Below are 15,660 nucleotides of genomic sequence, written 5' to 3' on the forward strand. Positions count from 1 at the left end.
TGCTTCCAATGTATCCGTTTGCAGTTCAAAATACATTCGTTTCTGTAGATAAAAGTTGAATTTTTCAACAGGTCGGTTATTTTACCTCGAAAACCAAAGGTGTTACTTATCAGCTTTACCTCAAGACTAACAAGCATTAGGCCAATGCAGACTTGGCCGTTCATTTCGTCTGTCACATACCGGGAGCTACAACTTTATTATCATTTAATCACTATAATCATTAATACCTTCTGGATCCATGTTCTCCACGTTTAAGGAGTGATGGATTCGAAATCTCATCGAGTAACAGTCCTTTATCTCAACTATCTGCACCATTTTGCCAAGAGCGAGAGTTTGCGCATCCAGAAAGTTTAACCGTTTTTGTTTTATTTCAAACTGCCTTCATTGACCGGAAACCGTAAATATTTTAAACTCTGCGCTAAGACACATTCGCATGGCGTTAGTTTTACCGATTCTGACGGGATAAGAAACGTGCGCAATTTCTCAAAATTACCACACAGTGGAGAATTAATGCCGGCAGGATCTTACTGTCTACAAAGCAAGTTCAATGCAAGTATAACCTTCACAAGTAAGACGAAGCATGGCGGCGGAAAAGAACAACATTTTTATTTTACAATTACTTCAAAATTAGGAACAAAAATACGACCAAAAATTCTTTAGTTTGACATGTGATAAAAATACAGAGTAAACTAATACATGATAGCATGCATGCAAAAGATCAACGGCAGAACAGGGACTTTTAACGTTGTCTGCATTAAAAAGGAATTAACCATCCCTCTCAATATAAAATTGGGATAATTTTTTTCTCTTCAGAGGCCTCCATAGAATAGTGCATCCATCCCCTCACTCATGTGTATAGAGACGTATCCTAAGGCTCTGTCAGCAACATTCAGATCAACAACAGCATCAACAATTTCACAGCTAGTTTTAAAACTTGCTTAAACGCACAGTGATTGCAGAAAATGATAAACAAATTAGGTAATATTAATTAAATTATTAAATTGTGCAGATTAATAGTCAGAAAAGGTTATTGAATTTTACATTATGATAAATGAGAACTATACGTGATTACTAATTATTGTTAACTAATTTACTGTAGGGATGCACCGAAATGAAATTCTTGGCCGAAGCCGAAGCCGAATAATAATGAAATGCTTGGCCGAAGGCCGAATACCGAATACCGAACGCGGTGTTTCGCATTTTTTTCCATTTATTTTGCCAATTTTTTCACCATTACAATAATTAAATAGTAAAAATTTGCTAGGACTGGGAGGAGCTACTTTCCTTTTCGCTGCTGCTGTTGCCGTAGCCGCCGCCGTGTCTTTCTCGTACTCTGCATGATGTTCGGGGTGTCTTGATTTTAAGTGATAAATTAAACTTGAAGTGGTGTACGTTTTTGCAGATGCACCCCCTCTGGACAATTCAGCAGAACAGAGTCTGCAAACGGCCGTTTTTGCCTCTTTCTCTGACACTTTAAAGTGCTTCCACACTGCTGACATGTTTGCTGCATAAAGCGCGCGCCTCTCACTCTAACCGGGTTACTATTTGATCGCGTCATTAAAAACGTCATTGTTCGGCAAAATTTATTCTGCCTTTTTACTTATTCGGCCGAACACCGAAAGTGCTTTTTTTGGCAATTTTCGGCCAAATAATTTCGGTTGCCGAACATTCGGTGCATCCCTAATTTACTGTATGAATTTCTCCCCCTCGTTGTTAAAAATCATTATATGTCAGGGTGCCAGTCAGTGGAAGCACACAGACACGTTGGCCAGCTGTCCTATTCAACTACTTTTTGGTCATTTATTAAGTAACTGACTAATATTTTCCTGCGGGATCTTCTAATTATGTTGAAATAAAAATGTAACTTACAGCGTAAAAACATGGAATCCAGTCAGAAGCGCATGGGCCTCTTGTGCGGTGGAGGAGAACTTGAGCCGCTGGTGTCATCGGGCTCGGCCTTGCGCTTCCTCTGACTGGTGCCAGCGGGCCTCTGAGGAGGCCTCTCCTCCTGCCTCATGCCCCATGTTCGCAGAGAACTGCTCACATGCACGGGGACATGCACGGACATGACCACGGTGTGGTCATCGCCGTAGTCCGTAATGCCCCAGAGTCCCTCGGGGATGCTGAGCTCATCCAGCTTCCATAGGTAGTTGCGGCCTTCGATCTCAAGCTGCTGCCACGTGCTGTTAGGGCCCACAGGGATCCAGAAGGTGGAGCTGGAGGGCTCAGCATGTTCTGGCTCAATCTGACTTCCAGGTTGAGTGTCAGAAGCCACAGATAAGGATGGAGACGAGGGCTCATCTTCACCCCAGGCCAAGGGGAGAGCCTCAGGAAGCCCATTAGCATCCTCAGTCGTGGATGCTGGAGCTGCAGGGGAAGCCTCCCTTCTAGAGCTGGGTGATGGCAGCTCCTGTCCGTAATGGTCATCCTCCTCAGCTGGTGATTCTCCATCCCCATGCTGGACACCAGTCTCTGTACCATGATGTACCACTTGCAGCCGTGCAGTTGCTACGTGCAATAGGCTGGGATCCAACTCCTCCCCAGTGAGCCGCCAATAAAATGAAGGGACACTGAGGGCCAGAGACTGCAAGTTCTCCATGGTCAGTGGGCTCCTCTCGAAGTTCACGACCAGAATGGAGATGAACTTGTCCTCCACAAACTCATGAACTGGGACAAAATGGAACACAGAGAGATATATAAGAACATGACAATAACTGGATAAATACTCTACTACAAAATCAGTTTAAAATGAGTCCATGGGCTTCAGATTGTCAGATAAATGAAATAATGTGAATTACCGATAAAGCTAAGAAAGCTAAACCGGAAGACAACATCCATGCATACGCTTACTCTCACACATATGCAAATGAATAAATATTAAATGAAACACATTTAGTCCTGCACTTTTGTCACTAACAGTGATCTTGCTTTTCATTTTCTTATTATTTAAACAAGATGAGCAAGAATGGGAGACAGAAGGGGAGTATAACGAACGGCATTTCCTATCACATCGTTACATTTTCTCATTTTAAAACTCTGCTTCCAATGTATCCGTTTGCAGTTCAAAATACATTTGTTTCTGTAGATTAAAGTTGAATTATTCAACAGGTCGGTTATTTTACCTCGAAAACCAAAGGTGTTACTTATCAGCTTTACCTCAAAACTAACAAGCATTAGGCCAATGCAGACTTGGCCGTTCATTTCGTCTGTCACATACCGGGAGCTACAACTTTATTATCATTTAATCACTATAATCATTAATACCTTCTGGATCCATGTTCTCCACGTTTAAGGAGTGATGGATTCGAAATCTCATCGAGTAACAGTCCTTTATCTCAACTATCTGCACCGTTTTGCCAAGAGCGAGAGTTTGCGCATCCAGAAAGTTTAACCGTTTTTGTTTTATTTCAAACTGCCTTCATTGACCGGAAACCGTAAATATTTTAAACTCTGCGCTAAGACACATTCGCATGGCGTTAGTTTTACCGATTCTGACGGGATAAGAAACGTGCGCAATTTCTCAAAATTACCACACAGTGGAGAATTAATGCCGGCAGGATCTTACTGTCTACAAAGCAAGTTCAATGCAAGTATAACCTTCACAAGTAAGACGAAGCATGGCGGCGGAAAAGAACAACATTTTTATTTTACAATTACTTCAAAATTAGGAACAAAAATACGACCAAAAATTCTTTAGTTTGACATGTGATCAAAATACAGAGTAAACTAATACATGATAGCATGCATGCAAAAGATCAACGGCAGAACAGGGACTTTTAACGTTGTCTGCATTAAAAAGGAATTAACCATCCCTCTCAATATAAAATTGGGATAATTTTTTTCTCTTCAGAGGCCTCCATAGAATAGTGCATCCATCCCCTCACTCATGTGTATAGAGACGTATCCTAAGGCTCTGTCAGCAACATTCAGATCAACAACAGCATCAACAATTTCACAGCTAGTTTTAAAACTTGCTTAAACGCACAGTGATTGCAGAAAATGATAAACAAATTAGGTAATATTAATTAAATTATTAAATTGTGCAGATTAATAGTCAGAAAAGGTTATTGAATTTTACATTATGATAAATGAGAACTATACGTGATTACTAATTATTGTTAACTAATTTACTGTATGAATTTCTCCCCCTCGTTGTTAAAAATCATTATATGTCAGGGTGCCAGTCAGTGGAAGCACACAGACACGTTGGCCAGCTGTCCTATTCAACTACTTTTTGGTCATTTATTAAGTAACTGACTAATATTTTCCTGCGGGATCTTCTAATTATGTTGAAATAAAAATGTAACTTACAGCGTAAAAACATGGAATCCAGTCAGAAGCGCATGGGCCTCTTGTGCGGTGGAGGAGAACTTGAGCCGCTGGTGTCGTCGGGCTCGGCCTTGCGCTTCCTCTGACTGGTGCCAGCGGGCCTCTGAGGAGGCCTCTCCTCCTGCCTCATGCCCCATGTTCGCAGAGAACTGCTCACATGCAAGGGGACATGCACGGACATGACCACGGTGTGGTCATCACCGTAGTCCGTAATGCCCCAGAGTCCCTCGGGGATGCTGAGCTCATCCAGCTTCCGCAGGTAGTTGCGGCCTTCGATCTCAAGCTGCTGCCACATGCTGTTAGGGCCCACAGGGATCCAGAAGGTGGAGCTGGAGGGCTCAGCATGTTCTGGCTCAATCTGACTTCCAGGTTGAGTGTCAGAAGCCACAGATAAGGATGGAGACGAGGGCTCATCTTCACCCCAGGCCAAGGGGAGAGCCTCAGGAAGCCCATTAGCATCCTCAGTCGTGGATGCTGGAGCTGCAGGGGAAGCCTCCCTTCTAGAGCTGGGTGATGGCAGCTCCTGTCCGTAATGGTCATCCTCCTCAGCTGGTGATTCTCCATCCCCATGCTGGACACCAGTCTCTGTACCATGATGTACCACTTGCAGCCGTGCAGTTGCTACGTGCAATAGGCTGGGATCCAACTCCTCCCCAGTGAGCCGCCAATAAAATGAAGGGACACTGAGGGCCAGAGACTGCAAGTTCTCCATGGTCAGTGGGCTCCTCTCGAAGTTCACGACCAGAATGGAGATGAACTTGTCCTCCACAAACTCATGAACTGGGACAAAATGGAACACAGAGAGATATATAAGAACATGACAATAACTGGATAAATACTCTACTACAAAATCAGTTTAAAATGAGTCCATGGGCTTCAGATTGTCAGATAAATGAAATAATGTGAATTACCGATAAAGCTAAGAAGGCTAAACCAGAAGACAACATCCATGCATACGCTTACTCTCACACATATCCAAATGAATAAATATTAAATGAAACACATTTAGTCCTGCACTTTTGTCACTAACAGTGATCTTGCTTTTCATTTTCTTATTATTTAAACAAGATGAGCAAGAATGGGAGACAGAAGGGGAGTATAACGAACGGCATTTCCTATCACATCGTTACATTTTCTCATTTTAAAACTCTGCTTCCAATGTATCCGTTTGCGGTTCAAAATACATTTGTTTCTGTAGATTAAAGTTGAATTATTCAACAGGTCAGTTATTTTACCTCGAAAACCAAAGGTGTTACTTATCAGCTTTACCTCAAAACTAACAAGCATTAGGCCAATGCAGACTTGGCCGTTCATTTCGTCTGTCACATACCGGGAGCTACAACTTTATTATCATTTAATCACTATAATCATTAATACCTTCTGGATCCATGTTCTCCACGTTTAAGGAGTGATGGATTCGAAATCTCATCGAGTAACAGTCCTTTATCTCAACTATCTGCACCGTTTTGCCAAGAGCGAGAGTTTGCGCATCCAGAAAGTTTAACCGTTTTTGTTTTATTTCAAACTGCCTTCATTGACCGGAAACCGTAAATATTTTAAACTCTGCGCTAAGACACATTCGCATGGCGTTAGTTTTACCGATTCTGACGGGATAAGAAACGTGCGCAATTTCTCAAAATTACCACACAGTGGAGAATTAATGCCGGCAGGATCTTACTGTCTACAAAGCAAGTTCAATGCAAGTATAACCTTCACAAGTAAGACGAAGCATGGCGGCGGAAAAGAACAACATTTTTATTTTACAATTACTTCAAAATTAGGAACAAAAATACGACCAAAAATTCTTTAGTTTGACATGTGATCAAAATACAGAGTAAACTAATACATGATAGCATGCATGCAAAAGATCAACGGCAGAACAGGGACTTTTAACGTTGTCTGCATTAAAAAGGAATTAACCATCCCTCTCAATATAAAATTGGGATAATTTTTTTCTCTTCAGAGGCCTCCATAGAATAGTGCATCCATCCCCTCACTCATGTGTATAGAGACGTATCCTAAGGCTCTGTCAGCAACATTCAGATCAACAACAGCATCAACAATTTCACAGCTAGTTTTAAAACTTGCTTAAACGCACAGTGATTGCAGAAAATGATAAACAAATTAGGTAATATTAATTAAATTATTAAATTGTGCAGATTAATAGTCAGAAAAGGTTATTGAATTTTACATTATGATAAATGAGAACTATACGTGATTACTAATTATTGTTAACTAATTTACTGTATGAATTTCTCCCCCTCGTTGTTAAAAATCATTATATGTCAGGGTGCCAGTCAGTGGAAGCACACAGACACGTTGGCCAGCTGTCCTATTCAACTACTTTTTGGTCATTTATTAAGTAACTGACTAATATTTTCCTGCGGGATCTTCTAATTATGTTGAAATAAAAATGTAACTTACAGCGTAAAAACATGGAATCCAGTCAGAAGCGCATGGGCCTCTTGTGCGGTGGAGGAGAACTTGAGCCGCTGGTGTCGTCGGGCTCGGCCTTGCGCTTCCTCTGACTGGTGCCAGCGGGCCTCTGAGGAGGCCTCTCCTCCTGCCTCATGCCCCATGTTCGCAGAGAACTGCTCACATGCACGGGGACATGCACGGACATGACCACGGTGTGGTCATCACCGTAGTCCGTAATGCCCCAGAGTCCCTCGGGGATGCTGAGCTCATCCAGCTTCCGCAGGTAGTTGCGGCCTTCGATCTCAAGCTGCTGCCACATGCTGTTAGGGCCCACAGGGATCCAGAAGGTGGAGCTGGAGGGCTCAGCATGTTCTGGCTCAATCTGACTTCCAGGTTGAGTGTCAGAAGCCACAGATAAGGATGGAGACGAGGGCTCATCTTCACCCCAGGCCAAGGGGAGAGCCTCAGGAAGCCCATTAGCATCCTCAGTCGTGGATGCTGGAGCTGCAGGGGAAGCCTCCCTTCTAGAGCTGGGTGATGGCAGCTCCTGTCCGTAATGGTCATCCTCCTCAGCTGGTGATTCTCCATCCCCATGCTGGACACCAGTCTCTGTACCATGATGTACCACTTGCAGCCGTGCAGTTGCTACGTGCAATAGGCTGGGATCCAACTCCTCCCCAGTGAGCCGCCAATAAAATGAAGGGACACTGAGGGCCAGAGACTGCAAGTTCTCCATGGTCAGTGGGCTCCTCTCGAAGTTCACGACCAGAATGGAGATGAACTTGTCCTCCACAAACTCATGAACTGGGACAAAATGGAACACAGAGAGATATATAAGAACATGACAATAACTGGATAAATACTCTACTACAAAATCAGTTTAAAATGAGTCCATGGGCTTCAGATTGTCAGATAAATGAAATAATGTGAATTACCGATAAAGCTAAGAAGGCTAAACCAGAAGACAACATCCATGCATACGCTTACTCTCACACATATCCAAATGAATAAATATTAAATGAAACACATTTAGTCCTGCACTTTTGTCACTAACAGTGATCTTGCTTTTCATTTTCTTATTATTTAAACAAGATGAGCAAGAATGGGAGACAGAAGGGGAGTATAACGAACGGCATTTCCTATCACATCGTTACATTTTCTCATTTTAAAACTCTGCTTCCAATGTATCCGTTTGCGGTTCAAAATACATTTGTTTCTGTAGATTAAAGTTGAATTATTCAACAGGTCAGTTATTTTACCTCGAAAACCAAAGGTGTTACTTATCAGCTTTACCTCAAAACTAACAAGCATTAGGCCAATGCAGACTTGGCCGTTCATTTCGTCTGTCACATACCGGGAGCTACAACTTTATTATCATTTAATCACTATAATCATTAATACCTTCTGGATCCATGTTCTCCACGTTTAAGGAGTGATGGATTCGAAATCTCATCGAGTAACAGTCCTTTATCTCAACTATCTGCACCGTTTTGCCAAGAGCGAGAGTTTGCGCATCCAGAAAGTTTAACCGTTTTTGTTTTATTTCAAACTGCCTTCATTGACCGGAAACCGTAAATATTTTAAACTCTGCGCTAAGACACATTCGCATGGCGTTAGTTTTACCGATTCTGACGGGATAAGAAACGTGCGCAATTTCTCAAAATTACCACACAGTGGAGAATTAATGCCGGCAGGATCTTACTGTCTACAAAGCAAGTTCAATGCAAGTATAACCTTCACAAGTAAGACGAAGCATGGCGGCGGAAAAGAACAACATTTTTATTTTACAATTACTTCAAAATTAGGAACAAAAATACGACCAAAAATTCTTTAGTTTGACATGTGATCAAAATACAGAGTAAACTAATACATGATAGCATGCATGCAAAAGATCAACGGCAGAACAGGGACTTTTAACGTTGTCTGCATTAAAAAGGAATTAACCATCCCTCTCAATATAAAATTGGGATAATTTTTTTCTCTTCAGAGGCCTCCATAGAATAGTGCATCCATCCCCTCACTCATGTGTATAGAGACGTATCCTAAGGCTCTGTCAGCAACATTCAGATCAACAACAGCATCAACAATTTCACAGCTAGTTTTAAAACTTGCTTAAACGCACAGTGATTGCAGAAAATGATAAACAAATTAGGTAATATTAATTAAATTATTAAATTGTGCAGATTAATAGTCAGAAAAGGTTATTGAATTTTACATTATGATAAATGAGAACTATACGTGATTACTAATTATTGTTAACTAATTTACTGTATGAATTTTTCCCCCTCGTTGTTAAAAATCATTATATGTCAGGGTGCCAGTCAGTGGAAGCACACAGACACGTTGGCCAGCTGTCCTATTCAACTACTTTTTGGTCATTTATTAAGTAACTGACTAATATTTTCCTGCGGGATCTTCTAATTATGTTGAAATAAAAATGTAACTTACAGCGTAAAAACAAGGAATCCAGTCAGAAGCGCATGGGCCTCTTGTGCGGTGGAGGAGAACTTGAGCCGCTGGTGTCGTCGGGCTCGGCCTTGCGCTTCCTCTGACTGGTGCCAGCGGGCCTCTGAGGAGGCCTCTCCTCCTGCCTCATGCCCCATGTTCGCAGAGAACTGCTCACATGCACGGAGACATGCACGGACATGACCACGGTGTGGTCATCACCATAGTCCGTAATGCCCCAGAGTCCCTCGGGGATGCTGAGCTCATCCAGCTTCCATAGGTAGTTGCGGCCTTCGATCTCTAGCTGCTGCCACGTGCTGTTAGGGCCCACAGGGATCCAGAAGGTGGAGCTGGAGGGCTCAGCATGTTCTGGCTCAATCTGACTTCCAGGTTGAGTGTCAGAAGCCACAGATAAGGATGGAGATGAGGGCTCATCTTCACCCCAGGCCAAGGGGAGAGCCTCAGGAAGCCCATTAGCATCCTCAGTCGTGGATGCTGGAGCTGCAGGGGAAGCCTCCCTTCTAGTGCTGGGTGATGGCAGCTCCTGTCCGTAATGGTCATCCTCCTCAGCTGGTGATTCTCCATCCCCATGCTGGACACCAGTCTCTGTACCATGATGTACCACTTGCAGCCGTGCAGTTGCTACGTGCAATAGGCTGGGATCCAACTCCTCCCCAGTGAGCCGCCAATAAAATGAAGGGACACTGAGGGCCAGAGACTGCAAGTTCTCCATGGTCAGTGGGCTCCTCTCGAAGTTCACGACCAGAATGGAGATGAACTTGTCCTCCACAAACTCATGAACTGGGACAAAATGGAACACAGAGAGATATATAAGAACATGACAATAACTGGATAAATACTCTACTACAAAATCAGTTTAAAATGAGTCCATGGGCTTCAGATTGTCAGATAAATGAAATAATGTGAATTACCGATAAAGCTAAGAAAGCTAAACCAGAAGACAACATCCATGCATACGCTTACTCTCACACATATGCAAATGAATAAATATTAAATGAAACGCATTTAGTCCTGCACTTTTGTCACTAACAGTGATCTTGCTTTTCATTTTCTTATTATTTAAACAAGATGAGCAAGAATGGGAGACAGAAGGGGAGTATAACGAACGGCATTTCCTATCACATCGTTACATTTTCTCATTTTAAAACTCTGCTTCCAATGTATCCGTTTGCAGTTCAAAATACATTTGTTTCTGTAGATTAAAGTTGAATTATTCAACAGGTCGGTTATTTTACCTCGAAAACCAAAGGTGTTACTTATCAGCTTTACCTCAAAACTAACAAGCATTAGGCCAATGCAGACTTGGCCGTTCATTTCGTCTGTCACATACCGGGAGCTACAACTTTATTATCATTTAATCACTATAATCATTAATACCTTCTGGATCCATGTTCTCCACGTTTAAGGAGTGATGGATTCGAAATCTCATCGAGTAACAGTCCTTTATCTCAACTATCTGCACCATTTTGCCAAGAGCGAGAGTTTGCGCATCCAGAAAGTTTAACCGTTTTTGTTTTATTTCAAACTGCCTTCATTGACCGGAAACCGTAAATATTTTAAACTCTGCGCTAAGACACATTCGCATGGCGTTAGTTTTACCGATTCTGACGGGATAAGAAACGTGCGCAATTTCTCAAAATTACCACACAGTGGAGAATTAATGCCGGCAGGATCTTACTGTCTACAAAGCAAGTTCAATGCAAGTATAACCTTCACAAGTAAGACGAAGCATGGCGGCGGAAAAGAACAACATTTTTATTTTACAATTACTTCAAAATTAGGAACAAAAATACGACCAAAAATTCTTTAGTTTGACATGTGATCAAAATACAGAGTAAACTAATACATGATAGCATGCATGCAAAAGATCAACGGCAGAACAGGGACTTTTAACGTTGTCTGCATTAAAAAGGAATTAACCATCCCTCTCAATATAAAATTGGGATAATTTTTTTCTCTTCAGAGGCCTCCATAGAATAGTGCATCCATCCCCTCACTCATGTGTATAGAGACGTATCCTAAGGCTCTGTCAGCAACATTCAGATCAACAACAGCATCAACAATTTCACAGCTAGTTTTAAAACTTGCTTAAACGCACAGTGATTGCAGAAAATGATAAACAAATTAGGTAATATTAATTAAATTATTAAATTGTGCAGATTAATAGTCAGAAAAGGTTATTGAATTTTACATTATGATAAATGAGAACTATACTTGATTACTAATTATTGTTAACTAATTTACTGTATGAATTTTTCCCCCTCGTTGTTAAAAATCATTATATGTCAGGGTGCCAGTCAGTGGAAGCACACAGACACGTTGGCCAGCTGTCCTATTCAACTACTTTTTGGTCATTTATTAAGTAACTGACTAATATTTTCCTGCGGGATCTTCTAATTATGTTGAAATAAAAATGTAACTTACAGCGTAAAAACATGGAATCCAGTCAGAAGCGCATGGGCCTCTTGTGCGGTGGAGGAGAACTTGAGCCGCTGGTGTCGTCGGGCTCGGCCTTGCGCTTCCTCTGACTGGTGCCAGCGGGCCTCTGAGGAGGCCTCTCCTCCTGCCTCATGCCCCATGTTCGCAGAGAACTGCTCACATGCACGGAGACATGCACGGACATGAGCACGGTGTGGTCATCACCGTAGTCCGTAATGCCCCAGAGTCCCTCGGGGATGCTGAGCTCATCCAGCTTCCGCAGGTAGTTGCGGCCTTCGATCTCAAGCTGCTGCCACGTGCTGTTAGGGCCCACAGGGATCCAGAAGGTGGAGCTGGAGGGCTCAGCATGTTCTGGCTCAATCTGACTTCCAGGTTGAGTGTCAGAAGCCACAGATAAGGATGGAGATGAGGGCTCATCTTCACCCCAGGCCAAGGGGAGAGCCTCAGGAAGCCCATTAGCATCCTCAGTCGTGGATGCTGGAGCTGCAGGGGAAGCCTCCCTTCTAGAGCTGGGTGATGGCAGCTCCTGTCCGTAATGGTCATCCTCCTCAGCTGGTGATTCTCCATCCCCATGCTGGACACCAGTCTCTGTACCATGATGTACCACTTGCAGCCGTGCAGTTGCTACGTGCAATAGGCTGGGATCCAACTCCTCCCCAGTGAGCCGCCAATAAAATGAAGGGACACTGAGGGCCAGAGACTGCAAGTTCTCCATGGTCAGTGGGCTCCTCTCGAAGTTCACGACCAGAATGGAGATGAACTTGTCCTCCACAAACTCATGAACTGGGACAAAATGGAACACAGAGAGATATATAAGAACATGACAATAACTGGATAAATACTCTACTACAAAATCAGTTTAAAATGAGCCCATGGGCTTCAGATTGTCAGATAAATGAAATAATGTGAATTACCGATAAAGCTAAGAAAGCTAAACCGGAAGACAACATCCATGCATACGCTTACTCTCACACATATCCAAATGAATAAATATTAAATGAAACACATTTAGTCCTGCACTTTTGTCACTAACAGTGATCTTGCTTTTCATTTTCTTATTATTTAAACAAGATGAGCAAGAATGGGAGACAGAAGGGAAGTATAACGAACGGCATTTCCTATCACATCGTTACATTTTCTCATTTTAAAACTCTGCTTCCAATGTATCCGTTTGCAGTTCAAAATACATTTGTTTCTGTAGATAAAAGTTGAATTATTCAACAGGTCGGTTATTTTACCTCGAAAACCAAAGGTGTTACTTATCAGCTTTACCTCAAAACTAACAAGCATTAGGCCAATGCAGACTTGGCCGTTCATTTCGTCTGTCACATACCGGGAGCTACAACTTTATTATCATTTAATCACTATAATCATTAATACCTTCTGGATCCATGTTCTCCACGTTTAAGGAGTGATGGATTCGAAATCTCATCGAGTAACAGTCCTTTATCTCAACTATCTGCACCATTTTGCCAAGAGCGAGAGTTTGCGCATCCAGAAAGTTTAACCGTTTTTGTTTTATTTCAAACTGCCTTCATTGACCGGAAACCGTAAATATTTTAAACTCTGCGCTAAGACACATTCGCATGGCGTTAGTTTTACCGATTCTGACGGGATAAGAAACGTGCGCAATTTCTCAAAATTACCACACAGTGGAGAATTAATGCCGGCAGGATCTTACTGTCTACAAAGCAAGTTCAATGCAAGCATAACCTTCACAAGTAAAACGAAGCATGGCGGCGGAAAAGAACAACATTTTTATTTTACAATTACTTCAAAATTAGGAACAAAAATACGACCAAAAATTCTTTAGTTTGACATGTGATCAAAATACAGAGTAAACTAATACATGATAGCATGCATGCAAAAGATCAACGGCAGAACAGGGACTTTTAACGTTGTCTGCATTAAAAAGGAATTAACCATCCCTCTCAATATAAAATTGGGATAATTTTTTTCTCTTCAGAGGCCTCCATAGAATAGTGCATCCATCCCCTCACTCATGTGTATAGAGACGTATCCTAAGGCTCTGTCAGCAACATTCAGATCAACAACAGCATCAACAATTTCACAGCTAGTTTTAAAACTTGCTTAAACGCACAGTGATTGCAGAAAATGATAAACAAATTAGGTAATATTAATTAAATTATTAAATTGTGCAGATTAATAGTCAGAAAAGGTTTTTCAATTTTACATTATGATAAATGAGAACTATAGGTGATTACTAATTATTGTTAACTAATTTACTGTATGAATTTTTCCCCCTCGTTGTTAAAAATCATTATATGTCAGGGTGCCAGTCAGTGGAAGCACACAGACACGTTGGCCAGCTTTCCTATTCAACTACTTTTTGGTCATTTATTAAGTAACTGACTAATATTTTCCTGCGGGATCTTCTAATTATGTTGAAATAAAAATGTAACTTACAGCGTAAAAACATGGAATCCAGTCAGAAGCGCATGGGCCTCTTGTGCGGTGGAGGAGAACTTGAGCCGCTGGTGTCGTCGGGCTCGGCCTTGCGCTTCCTCTGACTGGTGCCAGCGGGCCTCTGAGGAGGCCTCTCCTCCTGCCTCATGCCCCATGTTCGCAGAGAACTGCTCACATGCACGGGGACATGCACGGACATGACCACGGTGTGGTCATCGCCGTAGTCCGTAATGCCCCAGAGTCCCTCGGGGATGCTGAGCTCATCCAGCTTCCGCAGGTAGTTGCGGCCTTCGATCTCAAGCTGCTGCCACGTGCTGTTAGGGCCCACAGGGATCCAGAAGGTGGAGCTGGAGGGCTCAGCATGTTCTGGCTCAATCTGACTTCCAGGTTGAGTGTCAGAAGCCACAGATAAGGATGGAGATGAGGGCTCATCTTCACCCCAGGCCAAGGGGAGAGCCTCAGGAAGCCCATTAGCATCCTCAGTCGTGGATGCTGGAGCTGCAGGGGAAGCCTCCCTTCTAGAGCTGGGTGATGGCAGCTCCTGTCCGTAATGGTCATCCTCCTCAGCTGGTGATTCTCCATCCCCATGCTGGACACCAGTCTCTGTACCATGATGTACCACTTGCAGCCGTGCAGTTGCTACGTGCAATAGGCTGGGATCCAACTCCTCCCCAGTGAGCCGCCAATAAAATGAAGGGACACTGAGGGCCAGAGACTGCAAGTTCTCCATGGTCAGTGGGCTCCTCTCGAAGTTCACAACCAGAATGGAGATGAACTTGTCCTCCACAAACTCATGAACTGGGACAAAATGGAACACAGAGAGATATATAAGAACATGACAATAACTGGATAAATACTCTACTACAAAATCAGTTTAAAATGAGTCCATGGGCTTCAGATTGTCAGATAAATGAAATAATGTGAATTACCGATAAAGCTAAGAAAGCTAAACCAGAAGACAACATCCATGCATACGCTTACTCTCACACATATGCAAATGAATAAATATTAAATGAAACGCATTTAGTCCTGCACTTTTGTCACTAACAGTGATCTTGCTTTTCATTTTCTTATTATTTAAACAAGATGAGCAAGAATGGGAGACAGAAGGGGAGTATAACGAACGGCATTTCCTATCACATCGTTACATTTTCTCATTTTAAAACTCTGCTTCCAATGTATCCGTTTGCAGTTCAAAATACATTTGTTTCTGTAGATTAAAGTTGAATTATTCAACAGGTCGGTTATTTTACCTCGAAAACCAAAGGTGTTACTTATCAGCTTTACCTCAAAACTAACAAGCATTAGGCCAATGCAGACTTGGCCGTTCATTTCGTCTGTCACATACCGGGAGCTACAACTTTATTATCATTTAATCACTATAATCATTAATACCTTCTGGATCCATGTTCTCCACGTTTAAGGAGTGATGGATTCGAAATCTCATCGAGTAACAGTCCTTTATCTCAACTATCTGCACCATTTTGCCAAGAGCGAGAGTTTGCGCATCCAGAAAGTTTAACCGTTTTTGTTTTATTTCAAACTGCCTTCGTTGACCGGAAACCGTAAATATTTTAAACA

General features: G+C 42.3%; 1 protein-coding gene across 12 annotated transcripts in view; it reads right to left on the reverse strand.

Moving 5' to 3' along the window:
* The window catches only part of LOC111841375 (uncharacterized), a 42,874-nt gene that overhangs the window by 17,516 nt on the left and 9,698 nt on the right, over positions 1 to 15,660 (reverse strand). For 9 of the 12 annotated variants that reach the window (XM_072708390.1, XM_072708391.1, XM_072708388.1 and 6 more), the window contains 6 exons: positions 14,080 to 14,877; positions 11,638 to 12,435; positions 9,196 to 9,993; positions 6,754 to 7,551; positions 4,312 to 5,109; positions 1,870 to 2,667 (listed from right to left, as the gene is read on the reverse strand). Coding sequence is in view for 3 of the 12 variants with exons in the window: in XM_072708398.1 (XP_072564499.1) it covers positions 14,102 to 14,877 (776 nt within the window). In the remaining 9 variants the exon portion in view is untranslated. The remainder of the gene's footprint in view (positions 1 to 1,869; positions 2,668 to 4,311; positions 5,110 to 6,753; positions 7,552 to 9,195; positions 9,994 to 11,637; positions 12,436 to 14,079; positions 14,878 to 15,660) is intronic. The other 3 variants (XM_072708389.1, XM_072708396.1, XM_072708393.1) reach the window with 1 other exon arrangement.

Source organism: Paramormyrops kingsleyae, unplaced genomic scaffold (assembly GCF_048594095.1).
Source record: "Paramormyrops kingsleyae isolate MSU_618 unplaced genomic scaffold, PKINGS_0.4 ups83, whole genome shotgun sequence".
Lineage (NCBI taxonomy): Eukaryota > Metazoa > Chordata > Actinopteri > Osteoglossiformes > Mormyridae > Paramormyrops > Paramormyrops kingsleyae.